Source organism: Borostomias antarcticus (genome assembly GCF_949987555.1).
Source record: "Borostomias antarcticus genome assembly, contig: scaffold_825, whole genome shotgun sequence".
NCBI classification, from domain to species: domain Eukaryota; kingdom Metazoa; phylum Chordata; class Actinopteri; order Stomiiformes; family Stomiidae; genus Borostomias; species Borostomias antarcticus.
The window spans coordinates 1-14,447 of record NW_028176341.1 but is presented as its reverse complement, the minus strand read 5'-3'; the positions used below and the strand labels follow the sequence as shown (position 1 = coordinate 14,447).

Below are 14,447 nucleotides of genomic sequence, written 5' to 3'. Positions count from 1 at the left end.
AATCTATATCCTCTATATCTATCAGTATATACTGGACATATATCAATCTATATCCTCTATATCTATCAGTATATACTGGACATATATCAATCTTTATCCTCTATAGGGGAGGTTGAGAGAGGTAGAGTGAGCGTGAGTGTGTTTGACGGAAGTGTGTGTGTGTGGAGGGAGGTTGAGTGTGTTTGTGTGTGTGTGTGTGTGACGGAAGTCTGTGTGTGTGTGGAGGGAGGTTGAGTGAGTGTGTGTGTGTGTGTGACGGAGGTTTGTGTGTGTGTGGAGGGACGTTGAGTGAGTGTGTGTGTCATGATCACAGTCACAGGACAGTGAGCTCATTCTCTGCAAACACGCATAATAAAAGCAGATACTGTGCACACTACAAACCACACTAAGAATCCAGCAGATAGTGTGCACACTACAAACCACACTAAGAATCCAGCAGATAGTGTGCACACTACAAACCACACTAAGAATCCAGCAGATACTGTGCACACTACAAACCACACTAAGAATCCAGCAGATAGTGTGCACACTACAAACCACACTAAGAATCCAGCAGATACCATGCACACTACAAACCACACTAAGAATCCAGCAGATAGTGTGCACACTACAAACCACACTAAGAATCCAGCAGATAGTGTGCACACTACAAACCACACTAAGAATCCAGCAGATAGTGTGCACACTACAAACCATACTAGGAATCCAGCAGATACTGTGACTGCACACTACAAACCACACTAAGAATCCAGCAGATAGTGTGCACACTACAAACCACACTGAGAATCCAGCAGATACAGTGCACACTACAAACCACACTAAGAATCCAGCAGACACTGCACACTACAAACCACACTAAGAATCCAGCAGACACTGCACACTACAAACCACACTAAGAATCCAGCAGACACTGCACACTACAAACCACACTAAGAATCCTGCTCCATCTCTGCTCTGATCGCTCCTCATTTCAACACTTGTAATATGCTGCCCTCTCCTGGCCGGTCAGAGAATTACACCTGGGATTCCTACAACTCACAGGTGTGTTAATGACCTGGATGTGGTCTGTGTGCGTGTGCGTGTGCGTGTGTGTGTGCGTGCGTGTGTGTGTGTGTGTGTGTGTGTTTCCCTGGCACAGTGGATGAGGGCTGAGGAAACAGGGACCCCCATCAGAATTGAGGACCCCAATCAGTTCGTCCCCCTCAACACCGACCCCAGCGAGGTCCTTCAGAAGAGAAACAAGGTTAGCCTGACGCCCCTGATGTGTGATTGCTCTCATACCAGGATGTTGCTCTCATACCAGGATGTTGCTCTCATACCAGGATGTGATTTGGGTTTTGTTCGCCGGTCTGTCTCGGGAAAATGCACCTTTTCCAGTTAAACCACCTTCTCAATTGCTATTGGCCGCAGCTGATGATGTCGCTGTGCGTTTGGCCCAATCCCAGATCAGAGAGCAGAACAGGTGTGACATGACGACGTCAGGGCCGCGTTCCCATCACCTGGCCGGGATCCCCATCGACGAGCCTCGACAGGTGAGCAATATGGACTGGGTTATATACTCTATATACTCTCTATCAATATATACTGGGTTATATACTCTATATACTCTATCAATCTATATATACTGGGTTATATACTCTATATACTCTATCAATCAATATATACTGGGTTATATACTCTATATACTCTATCAATCAATATATACTGGGTTATATACTCTATATACTCTATCAATCAATATATACTGGGTTATATACTCTCTATCAATATATACTGGGTTATATACTCTATATACTCTATCAATCTATATATACTGGGCTATATACTCTATCAATATATACTGGGTTATATACTCTATATACTCTATCAATCTATATATACTGGGCTATATACTCTATCAATATATACTGGGTTATATACTCTATATACTCTATCAATCTATATATACTGGATTATATACTATCTATACTCTCTATCAATCTATATATACTGGGTTATATACTCTATATACTCTATCAATCAATATATACTGGGTTATATACTCTATATACTCTATCAATCTATATATACTGGGTTATATACTCTATATACTCTCTATCAATATATACTGGGTTATATACTCTATATACTCTATATCAATATATACTGGGTTATATACTCTATATACTCTATCAATATATACTGGGTTATATACTCTATATACTCTCTATCAATATATACTGGGTTATATACTCTATATACTCTCTATCAATCTATATATACCGGGTTATATACTCTCTATCAATCTATATATACTGGGTTATATACTCTATATACTCTATCAATCAATATATACTGGGTTATATACTCTCTATACTCTCTATCAATATATACTGGGTTATATACTCTATATACTCTATCAATCAATATATACTGGGTTATATACTCTATATACTCTCTATCAATCAATATATACTGGGTTATATACTCTATATACTCTCTATCAATCAATATATACTGGGTTATATACTCTATATACTCTATCAATCAATATATACTGGGTTATATACTCTATATACTCTATCAATCAATATATACTGGGTTATATACTCTCTATACTCTCTATCAATCTATATATACTGGGTTATATACTCTATACTCTCTATCAATCAATATATACTGGGTTATATACTCTATATACTCTCTATCAATCTATATATACTGGGTTATATACTCTATATACTCTATCAATCTATATATACTGGGTTATATACTCTCTATACTCTCTATCAATCTATATATACTGGATTATATACTCTCTATACTCTCTATCAATCTATATATACTGGGTTATATACTCTCTATACTCTCTATCAATCTATATATACTGGGTTATATACTCTATATACTCTCTATCAATCAATATATACTGGGTTATATACTCTATATACTCTATCAATCTATATATACTGGGTTATATACTCTATATACTCTCTATCAATCAATATATACTGGGTTATATACTCTATATACTCTCTATCAATCAATATATACTGGGTTATATACTCTATATACTCTCTATCAATCAATATATACTGGGTTATATACTCTATATACTCTATCAATCAATATATACTGGGTTATATACTCTATATACTCTATCAATCAATATATACTGGGTTATATACTCTTTATACTCTATCAATCAATATATACTAGGTTATATACTGTATATACTCTCTATCAATCAATATATACTAGGTTATATACTCTATATACTCTATCAATATATACTGGGTTATATACTCTATATACTCTCTATCAATCTATATATACTGGGTTATATACTCTATATACTCTCTATCAATCAATATATACTGGGTTATATACTCTATATACTCTCTATCAATATATACTGGGTTATATACTCTATATACTCTCTATCAATATATACTGGGTTATATACTCTATATACTCTCTATCAATATATACTGGGTTATATACTCTATATACTCTCTATCAATATATACTGGGTTATATACTCTCTATCAATCTATATATACTGGGTTATATACTCTCAATACTCTATCAATCTATATATACTGGGTTATATACTCTATATACTCTATCAATCAATATATACTGGGTTATATACTCTATATACTCAATCAATATATACTGGGTTATATACTCTATATACTCTCTATCAATATATACTGGGTTATATACTCTATATACTCTCTATCAATATATACTGGGTTATATACTCTATATACTCTATCAATCAATATATACTGGGTTATATACTCTATATACTCTCTATCAATCAATATATACTGGGTTATATACTCTATATACTCTATCAATCAATATATACTGGGTTATATACTCTATATACTATATCAATCAATATATACTGGGTTATATACTCTATATACTCTATCAATCAATATATACTGGGTTATATACTCTGTATACTCTATCAATCTATATATACTGGATTATATACTCTCTATACTCTCTATCAATCATTATATACTGGATTACTGTATATCAATCAATATATACAGGAATATATATTGTCAATATTATACTTATGGAATATATATATATCAATATTATACTCTCTATATATGTGTGTACATATATAAACACATCTCAATGTACACATCTCAATGTACTGGACATATATCTCATTGAACTGTACTTAACTGGCAGGATTAGGCCTCTATGAGATGGATCTGGTCACTCTACCAGTGTCCTGCTGTAGCAGAGCTCTGAGACTCCTTCAGAATCACTAGACCAGCAGACAGACTGCACACGCATGTATTTCCCCTCCCGGCCACTAGATGTCGCCAAAAGCCTTCACAACACCAGTCCTCTGAGGCTGCAGTCACTTGGTGAACAGACCGCACCAAAAATGGATATTTCTGAGGGACTTTCTAGAAAAGGGATCTGATTTTAACTCTCTCCACCTTTGGCATGCGTGTGTGTGTGTTTGTGTGTGTGTGTGTGCGTGTGTGTGTGTGTGTGTGTGTGTCAGAAGGATCATGTGAGAATCAAGGTAAATGCCCCTACTTTGGTTCCTGGATGCTACCTTGTGCGGTTTGCCCTAGTGTGTTAGATTTCACCCAGCGTTGGTTTTGGTTGGCCCACCACATTCTCTGCATGAGTGTAGGGTTACCTGTTGTGGTTTTGATACGGATGAACACATTTTGCGACTTAACACGTCGGTCGAGTCGGCCATCTTTTACTTTTGGACACTGCCATCAATCTCCATGTTTTTGAGTTTATTACCGTGTAATAAACCATCTTTTACTTTTGGACACTGCCATCAATCTCATGTTTTTGAGTTTATTATCGTGTAATAACAGTGCTCCTGCATGGATTAGTGCGTCCCACCAATGGCTGGATCATGTACTCCCAAAGCATCTAGCTAGGTGTGTTTTAGGTGTGTGTGTGTGCGTGTGTGCGTGTGTGTGTGTGTGTGTGTGTGTGTGTGTGTCTAGCCTGGTGTTAGTGCGTTGATAGGAAGCTGTTCATAGTTGCACTAGCATGTGTGTGTAAGAGCGTTAGGTCCTACATGGTGGATGTTGTGCCTGTATTGACTATTATCCGAGTGTGTGTGCGTGTGTGTGTGTGCGTGTGCGTGTGCGTGTGTGTGTGTGTGTGTGTGGTCCTGGTCTCACTCTCTCTGCCCCCCCCCCCCCCAGCCCTACGTGGCCACAGATGATGACCAGATGGATGCGCTGCCCCCCAACCCCTTCAGTCAGCTGGCCGAGCAGGACGCCCACCAGGGCAGCGTGGAGAGAGGGCAGCTCGGCCTGCACGGTAGGACACACACACACACATGCAGTATACACGTGCGGAACACACACACACGGAACACACATACTGTATACACACGTGCGGAACACACACACATGCGCGCACCGAACACATGCAAGTGCGCACACGCAACACACGTGCGCACACACAGACACACACGGATGGAACACACACATATACAATAACACACACACACGGATGGAACACACACATATACAATAGCACACACACACATGCACAAAACACATCCATACAGAGACTTTTGCGTAAGACAGTCTTACGTAAACATGCAGCAGGAACCCACTAGACACACTCAAACACACACACACACACACACACACTCAAACACACACACACACACACACACACACACACACACGGTGTTCCTCTAAGCACATATGTAGCCCCATGCTCACCACCATTAGTCCCTCTGTGGTCCCAGACCCCCCCACGCGCTCATCTGTGTGGACCCCCCCCCCGTTCTCCTCCTGACCACCACTCAATGCTAATCCCATCAGATCAGCTCCTGGACCCCCGGCCTTTCAGAGGGGGGGGGCGATCAATACCACATGAATAGAGGGAGGGTCAAGAATCCAGTCCAGCCCTCCCTAAGGGTTTATTCCTGAGTGTGAGTGCGTGTCTGCTTCCACGTGAGCGTGTGTGTGTGTGTGTGTGTGTGTGTGTGTGTGTGTGTATGACTAATATGGCCGACAGACTGGCCCCACAGCAGGACCCTCACACCCCCGCCACGAGTGGGTCTGGTTACCATGACACTGTCACCATCCTCCACACACACACACACTCTCCCAAGAGCCCAATCTGGATAGCCTGCTGGATGTGGCGCTTGTGTGTAATCTCCTAACGCACGTCCTGTTCTGTCCACCCACAGATAAGTCTGTTCCTCTCCTGTCCTCGGACAGAGGTGCACTCTGGGAACTGGAGTACTTTACAGTCTATTTTGGACCGGGCTATCGTAGAACATCATGTTTTTTGTCGCATGCTGCTGACATGCGCGAGAATTAATGGATGTCTAACACTGAATGTGATTGATCAGAATGTGCTGATGATTAAATGTTTTGGAATGGCCCTTTAACAAGGCAAGAAGGTTTACTAACGACGCTGAATGCTACTGGCGCACATCAGACCCAGAGATTGTTTTAGGAGTTAGCGAGTGTCAGGTGTCGGGATTCAGACCTGGATTCCTGGACACGGACAATAGCTTTAAGAGAACAAGACAACAGAGTGGATTCTCCCTTCGTTTGATCCGATGCTTAAATCTCTGTCCAGCAAACCGGCCCACTCTACTGTACACTTCCTGAAACCGCCTCCTCTCTCTCCGTGAACTCTGACCCGCGTGGGCACGGCCGAGAGGAACGAGGCGCCCACCCCCACCCCCCCGGCGAACGCAGCTGTGCACGGCTCGCCTTGTCTGTCTTTAACGCTTGTGTGATCACTAATCTCTCCCCCCCCTCCCCCCCACCTCATCCCTTCACCTCATCCCCCCTCACCCCCCCCCCCCCCCCCCTCCTGCAGATGCCGACCTAACCTCCGACGACGGCTCCACTCTCTCTCAGTCTCTGTCTCAAACACAGTCCCCGATAATGACCCCTGCTAAAGAAGGTATCGCCCGCTCAGAGAGAGAGAGATTGTGTGTGTATTGTTTGTGTGTGTGTGTGTGTGTGTGTGTGTGTGTGTATTGTTTGTGTGTGTGTGTGCCTGCGTGAGCGTGTGTAAACTGACGCCGACTCGCCCGTTAGATTCCTGTAAATCTCCTTCTTCTTTTTTTTTTTTTTGTAAAAGTCAGTTGCGTTCGGCGGAGGGTGTCCCCGCGTCGGGGGCGTGACAGCGTTAGCACGCCGCCGGCGCTGTATCTTCTTACTTCCCGTCATTATGAGGAGCAGACAATGACTCTGTTCGCCACTTCCTGTTCACACACACGCGCGCACACACACCGCCGCCCGACGACCACCGCACTCAACCAGGGGGTTGTCGGGCGTTCGTCGGGCGGCGGTGTCTTCCGCGGACGCCGTTTTCAGGTCGACCCTCCCCCCCCGCTGTGTGTCTGGTCAGAACGGGGTCAGTTCTTACGCAACGTCTTTTGATGTCACACTTTTTGTTGTTTTTGGGCGTCTATTGTGATGGGTGAAAAGGTTCCGGGCGCGCCCCTGAAAGAGACACCCTTTAGCAGGGTAACAGGATGCACGCCGGCACCCATTCTCCCCTCCGAGGGCTCGGGTGACGGAGAAAGGCCTGTCATCCTAGTAGACGGGTTACGTAAACAAACACACACACACACACACTCGTTAGTACCCTCGACTGGTTGTCGGCCTCTTTCGAGGCAGAAGGAGGCCATTTTTTTTGGCAGGTCAGGCCAACCTAGATATTTTGCGCATAAAAGGTTACGCAACACGTATGTAGACGTACATGAACATGTTATACATCATGTGTTCGGTCGTAGGGACAGATATGACAGTGTACAGTGTTTGTTTTGCTCTGTCTATGGTACAGTAGGTCTATCTGTTACCTGTCTAATGTTACCATCCATCGCTCTAACGTTCCTTCTCTCCTGCTCTCCTCCTCTCATCTCCTCTCTTCCCCTTTTTCTCACCTCTCCTCCTGTCATTTCTTCTCCTCCCTCCTCTCCTCTCATCTCCTCTCTTTTTCTCTCTTCTCCTCCTTTCATCTTTCTCCTCTTCTCCTCTCCTTTCTTCTTCTCCCCTCTCCTCCTCCCCTCTCCTCCCCTCTCCTCCTCCCCCCTCTCCTCCCCCTCCCCCCTCTCAGAGAACCACACCGGCGCGCTGCTGAACGGGAAGGACGGCCACCACGGCGTGGAGGGGGAGGAGCTTAGCCGGCGCGTGAGCCAGCTGACCACCAGCGTGGAGAGCGTGGAGATCACGGTGCGCGCCGGCGACAAGATCGAGGAGGCGCTGTCGCCCGAGAGCTCGCCCTCCAAGTCGCCCGGCAAGAAGAAGAAGAAGTTCCGCACGCCGTCCTTCCTGAAGAAGAACAAGAAGAAGGAGAAGACGGAGGCCTAGAGAGGAGAGGAGAGGAGGAGGAGGAGGGGAGGAGGAGAGAGGAGGAGGGGTGAGGCGTCGGGAGGAGGAGAAGGAGAGGGAGGCCACCTGCTTTTAATGTCCGTGCTTTTATTTCGTCTTTCACATGTTCAATGTCCTTTTTTTTGTCTTTTGTTTTTAATTATATGTGATTTGTTTTCTCCAAAATGGCTGTTCTCCATAAGGAAATGGGGGGAGTAGAGAAATAAATTGGTCCTCTAAGTTAAAGGAATCTCTCTCTCTGCTAAAGTGCAGGATTGTTTTGGGAAGGTGGGGTGGTGTGTGTGGGGGGGGGGGGCAAAATTTAAACGCAGAATGGCAGTGCCCTACCTAGCATACTACATAGGGGTCGAGCGCGCTACCACACGCGATAGGGCGCCATTTTAGATTCGCTCCCCAGATCCTGAATGAACTGGCTCTACCGGTCATCTCTCGTCTAACCGCTGGTTGCGTGACGCCGAAACCTCGCGTACCTCGCGGTGATGTTGTTAAATGTAGACGGGCAACATCGCCGTTGTCAAACTGCATGATGGGACATTCGGCGCACACGCAGGCTACACACACGGCCCCTCGTGGCGACCACGCTAGCCCGACCACCGCCACGTTTGATTTTTTTTTCCCCCGCCCGTTTTTCTTTCTACTAATATTCTTTTTCTGGACGTCGGAGGTTTGGCTCGAGCTACGCGCCCTTCGGAGGCGCGGCGACACGCCGTGAGCTTCTTCAGTCCCAGACCGCGTGAAGTGACGGTCACACTGGAAAACCGCTCGTAGAAAACTTACAGGGTTTGTTTTATTTCCTATCTTTATCCGTCTCTTTCTCTCTTACCGTGCGGTTTTCCGTCTCACGCCGGCGGACGTTAAGGTTCCCATCTGCGCTCGTGGTGAACTACAAGTTTGTTCAAAACTCAAAACATCCAGTTGAGCGTGATTTTGATTCAGACCGAGCAGAGAGATAAGGTCCAGTATTTGTGTGTGTGTGCTTGACCCTGGCTGGGGTCAGACTGCACCCCCAGTACCGGACCCACACCCGAGTTTAGAGACCCGTCGGACTGCATCAACCATGGCTTTCTATTGGTTGACCTTTGAACTTTGACCCTGTCTCCAAAAAGGTGCCAACCACTCGCTAAACTCGCGTAGCATTTATGTACATCATCTCTTCAGAAATGTCATTATTTTTTTTGGGCCAAACTACAAGGAAGACAGGAAACACCAATCACGTTTTAGTGAAGCATCAACATTTATATATTATATTCTCTTAACATCATTTACATTCTAACACATAAATCATCTCATGAAGTCATTTTGGATTTTGTCCTTGTTTTTTTTTTTTTGTTGAACTTTTGAATTGAAACACATTTGGTATCAGTCCACTCGTTTGTTTTGTACTCATTTCTATACTTTTACAGAGAATACAAGTGTTACGCATGACTTTAGCAACAATCTGAATTTATACAGCTGACTATGTACCATAGCCTGGTGTCAAATTATATTCTAGTCCAGATTACTAAAAATAAAAACACTATATAACATGAAATATATGAAAACTGGATATGTGGGTATAGATTTAACTATATCTTTATTTTATTGTGCTGCACTTTTACTGTGGTAAACGTAATATAACACCATTGTAGTTGCAGGGGGGTTTCAACAGTGAAGGAGGTTTGTAGGACCGTCAGAGGAGGTTTGCGCTGGAAACGTGCGGAGGAGACTGGATACGGTTTGGGTTTCTGAACGGGAGTTGTGTCGGGGGGAGTAAAAAAAAAGATTTATTCGTGTCCTGCTTGTCGAGCATTTCTGTTCCTCGATTGACGACAAACAGGAAATGGAAAATAACTGGACCCAAAACATACTGTAGTTCTATCGCTCTTTTTTGTCAGTTAAACGGTAAAAAAAACAAAAACATTGCTCTTGAGCATGGGGCCGCTGATGTTCTTTGGTGTGTTTTAGTGTATTTTAATCACAAGACAAGGGTTGAGGATCTTATCCGCCCGCCCGCGCGTGCGTCAGAATCACGTGGTCCTCACTCAGCTCGACCTCCATGTCGGCTTCAGAACGCCCCGGGCTCTGAGGAGATGTTCCATCTCTGGGCTGTGCTTGTGTTGCTCGGGGACACCTGTAACTCTGCGTGTCACACCGGCGTTACGCTGTCAACCGTTACACCGTCACACAGACATGGCACTCCTGTCCACCCGCTTGTCCAGGAGAAAAAAGGGCTTTGAGAAAACCTTCAAATGGATATGTTTGTCTCTCGGTTTAAGTTGAAAACTAGAAAGGGCCTCTATGTACCTCACGTTGTTGAGATGGAGGTTGACCTCTGTGAGCACGCCAGCCCAGAACGCATTGTGACAAGTTCAGCCCCCAAAAATAGAATTATACTTTTATTTCTTTTTTTTTTGCATTTTTCTTTTTTTTACCAGATGTACCAATATCCCAGCTAGCAATGTGAAATATTGGACTCGGGACACAGATGGAGGGATGGATAGAGGGATGGAGGGAGAAAGAGAGAGAGGCACATCTTAAGAGTGTAAATAAATAGCTTGTTGCTCTGAACCTGAGGGGTTGGGGGGGGGGGGGCTTGCTTTGGTATGACAGCACACACAACCGCGAAGCTGGACAGGGGCGTGGGATTTTAGGAAGTGTTCCACGTGTGTTGTTGGGGGAGGGGTTGGGGGTGGGGGGGGGGGGGCAGACCATAATAACACACCTTACATTCTCATATCGCTCAAAGCTGTACTTTTTCCTCTCACGCCATTCTCCTTACGGAACGTTTTCTACCTGTATCCTCCCATTTCTGTCACAGTGATGTTTTCCCACAATCCTTTTCTCTTTTAGTTTAACGGAGCTTTTGTTATTAACCGTTCGGCGCAGCATAGAGAAACCGACTTCTCGGACGCATTCTTTTTCATTTGTTTTTTATCTCCGACCGTTTGCACCTTGTTTTACTAATGCCTCTCTATCCTCCATTTTGTTTTGCTGTTAAAAAAAAAAAGAAAAAAAAAAGAGAAATATACAAAAGAATCCTTTGGCATGTCAGAATGAGCCAACAAGCCACTCTGTGACCTGTTCAGATCCTCTATCAATGGTTATCTAATGGAGTTACTTTTAGATGTATTGCTAATCAGTGTAAATTCACAAAATAAAAAAAACTGTATTTTAAGAAACGGGAAGTTCATTCATTTTATTTCACGTTGAGTTGCATTCACAACGCTTGCATTCCTCAACAACGCTCATCTCATCATCCCTGCAAACCATTTTACGTTGAGCATAATCTCATAGGCACTCATTTTACGTTCTACTCATCGTAAACGGAGCAACACTGATCTTGAACGAAGCACATGGAGGCCACAGCGTAGCGCCGGGATACAAACTCAGCTATGCTACATATGTTGCTGAATATGCCGATGATGTAATGTTGTACTACGATGCACACTTTGTAACGCTATGCAGAGTCGGGGTATTTCCATCGCTCGGAGAGTATCGTCTGTTTAAAAGTAGATCGACTCCCAAACCAAACATCCCCAGGCGACCACATGGTGCCTTCTGATGAGTGAGGATCTGATGAACACACAGCTGGTACATGATACTGTGGTATTAGGAGAATGGAATGTAGGCCTACTTGATAAAGTGTGTGTGTGTGTTTGTTTTACACGTTTGTGTGTGTTGTGTGTGTTTTACACATTGTGTGTGTGTTATGGTGTTATGGAGAAGGCACAAGTATGAAATGCTAAAAGAGAATCAGAAACGGGTTTACTTGACTTGGACAACTATGACACTTCTTCCTTGGACATGTCGCAAGGTGCACACATCACCACCAAAGAGTGGGACCTTCTAACGCCAGTCCTACACCAGGCAGAACCGCACTGAACCAGTCAGGAGGGCCGCACGGCTAGGGGTCATTTCATGCTGATGTCAGCCAATTTCACAGCCAGGAAGGAAAATGGCGTCTCTTTTTGCACAACAAACACAGACTGTTACACAGTGTAGCCAGGCGACCGGAGAGGAAGGTTTGAACACGGGTGTGAGTGGTTCCGATGTGCCTTGACTACATTTCTCTTCCCTCAGATGAAAAAAAAAACAAAGAAGAAATATGCAAGACGTGCAGCAGGAAGTTTAGCACGCTAGGCGGCTAGCTTAGCTTCATACTGTAGCCTTCTAGAATGTTCCTCAACTCCAGGTCTATAGTACCCCATAAAGTTGTATTATGTTCATATTCCAGCCCAGTATGAGCACACACCTGATTCTTCTGCCCCGCTCATCGTGATTGGCTGAGTCAGGTTGGAATTCAGTGGTTGGAATGTTCTATTCTGATTCTGATTGGCTGGCCGGGAGATGAGAGGAAGTAGGGGAAGTAGGACATGGTCATTATTATTCTCTCTCTTTTTCTTTCTTTGTCCTCTTCTTTTTTCCCACTAGCAGCTTCTATATAAACTTGTCATCAACAGCGTTCACTGCTTCATCTCTGGCGTAAATGAATGTGATATTACAATATGACACTTTGGTATATTTCCTGCGATGAACAATAAAAGTTATACGAACAGAAAATGAGGATCTTTAGACTTTTTTTGTGCGTGTGAGAGACGACATGGAGTTGAACCTGACCTGCAACCCTAGCATGGCTAGGACGACCTCCGTCTACTGCCCGTGTCAGTAAGCAAACTATTGACTGAGCGTATCAGTGAAAGAGCGTGCGATTGGCCGTATCAGAGTATCGGAGCGTTCGATTGGCCGTACAGAGTCAATTCGTGTTAACCTGGGGGGCAGAGTGGAGACAGCAGGGCTGTACAGTGTGTGTGTGTGTGTGTGAGAGAGAGAGAGAAAGGGGGGTGTGAGGTTTCCCCCCGTTCTCCAGACGGAATCTTGCTGCGTGTGTCACAACAATGAGACGGCCCCCCCTCCAGATGGATGGCTTGCTGGCGGGGGTCCGGGATTGGATGGTTTCAGGGACTTAACCTCCACCCCCTCCTCTTCCCCGATAGGCTAGGCACCACTTGACCCTGGCTAGCTTTAATACTCCGGGAGGAATGCGGATGAGTGAGGGATGACTACTGATCGACGTGGGATTTTAGGGCTTCTCCGTGCGCCTCCTGCTACGGCGGCTAGGCTAGGCTAGCACGCCTCCGCGCCCATGTCCTTCCAGGCCGGGGGGGCTTGGGGACACGGGAGATGCAGGGACAAGAAAATAGCATGATTTATTCAGTGTCTGGGGGGGGGGGGGGGCATCGGATGCCCGCTGCTAACCTATTAGGGAAGGTTACAGTGCGCTAGCCGGCTAGCAGATGCTACAGTGTGAGAATACGGGCTGGTAGGGGACCGAGGTGTGTGGGCGACGATGTGATGAAGCTGCTGGGAGTCCCCCCACCATCCCTATACCCCCTAACCCCCCCCACACCTCCCTCTCTAACCCCTAGCCACCCCCCGCCCCCCTCTCTACTCCCTAGCCAGGATGGAGCACTGCAGGCTAACCCTGCCACCTGAACCCTAGTGTGTGTGTGTGTGTGCGTGTGTGTGTGTGTGTGTGTGTGTGTGTGTGTGTGAATATCGATGACCTACAGAGAGGGAGACTGGTGGTAAACAACATGGCGGGTCTTTGGGGGGGGGGGGGGGGGTTAGACTCCCCAGGACCCCGTCCTGCTTGACTATTCATAGTCCGGAGCACAATAGCCTAGCTAGGCTGCAGTCATTATACTAGCATGGTGGGAGAACAGGGCTAGTAAACAAAGCAAGGTTTCCTGTTTGAGTGGGGGGGGGGGGGTGCAGACACACAAAACAAACAAACAATTCGAAGACCTTTCACCCACTGTTACTCTTAACATATCAATAACTGCCGTATTCGATTATGGAAGACGGAGACAGCTGGCCAGGAAACGTCGATGGCCCCCGTACCGGAAACCGTCTCTTCGTCGTGAGGAAGTGCAGCACGGAGCAGAAGCGAAGGCATCAGGTCACGGACTCTAGAATCACCGCATCATTAGTTCTCTCTCTCACATTGACCCGGTGGCCGTCATCGACTATTTATAGGCCACTTTGTCAAAGTCCCCTCCCATTGTAGAATGTCAGCTATCACACTAGAGAAACCCGAAGCCAGAA

At 45.2% G+C, this 14,447-nt stretch overlaps 1 protein-coding gene across 1 annotated transcript; it reads left to right on the top strand.

Annotated features, from left to right (window-relative positions):
- Positions 1-1,141: 1,141 nt before the first annotated feature.
- Positions 1,142-8,570, top strand: LOC311328602 (gamma-adducin-like; the record flags this gene model as incomplete). The annotated part of the gene is made up of 5 exons (XM_084462547.1): positions 1,142-1,243; positions 1,446-1,532; positions 5,193-5,310; positions 6,841-6,927; positions 8,089-8,570. The coding sequence occupies 5 exons, from the start codon at positions 1,142-1,144 to the stop codon at positions 8,340-8,342; spliced, it is 648 nt and encodes a 215-aa protein (XP_084318673.1). The 3' UTR covers positions 8,343-8,570.
- Positions 8,571-14,447: the final 5,877 nt, after the last annotated feature.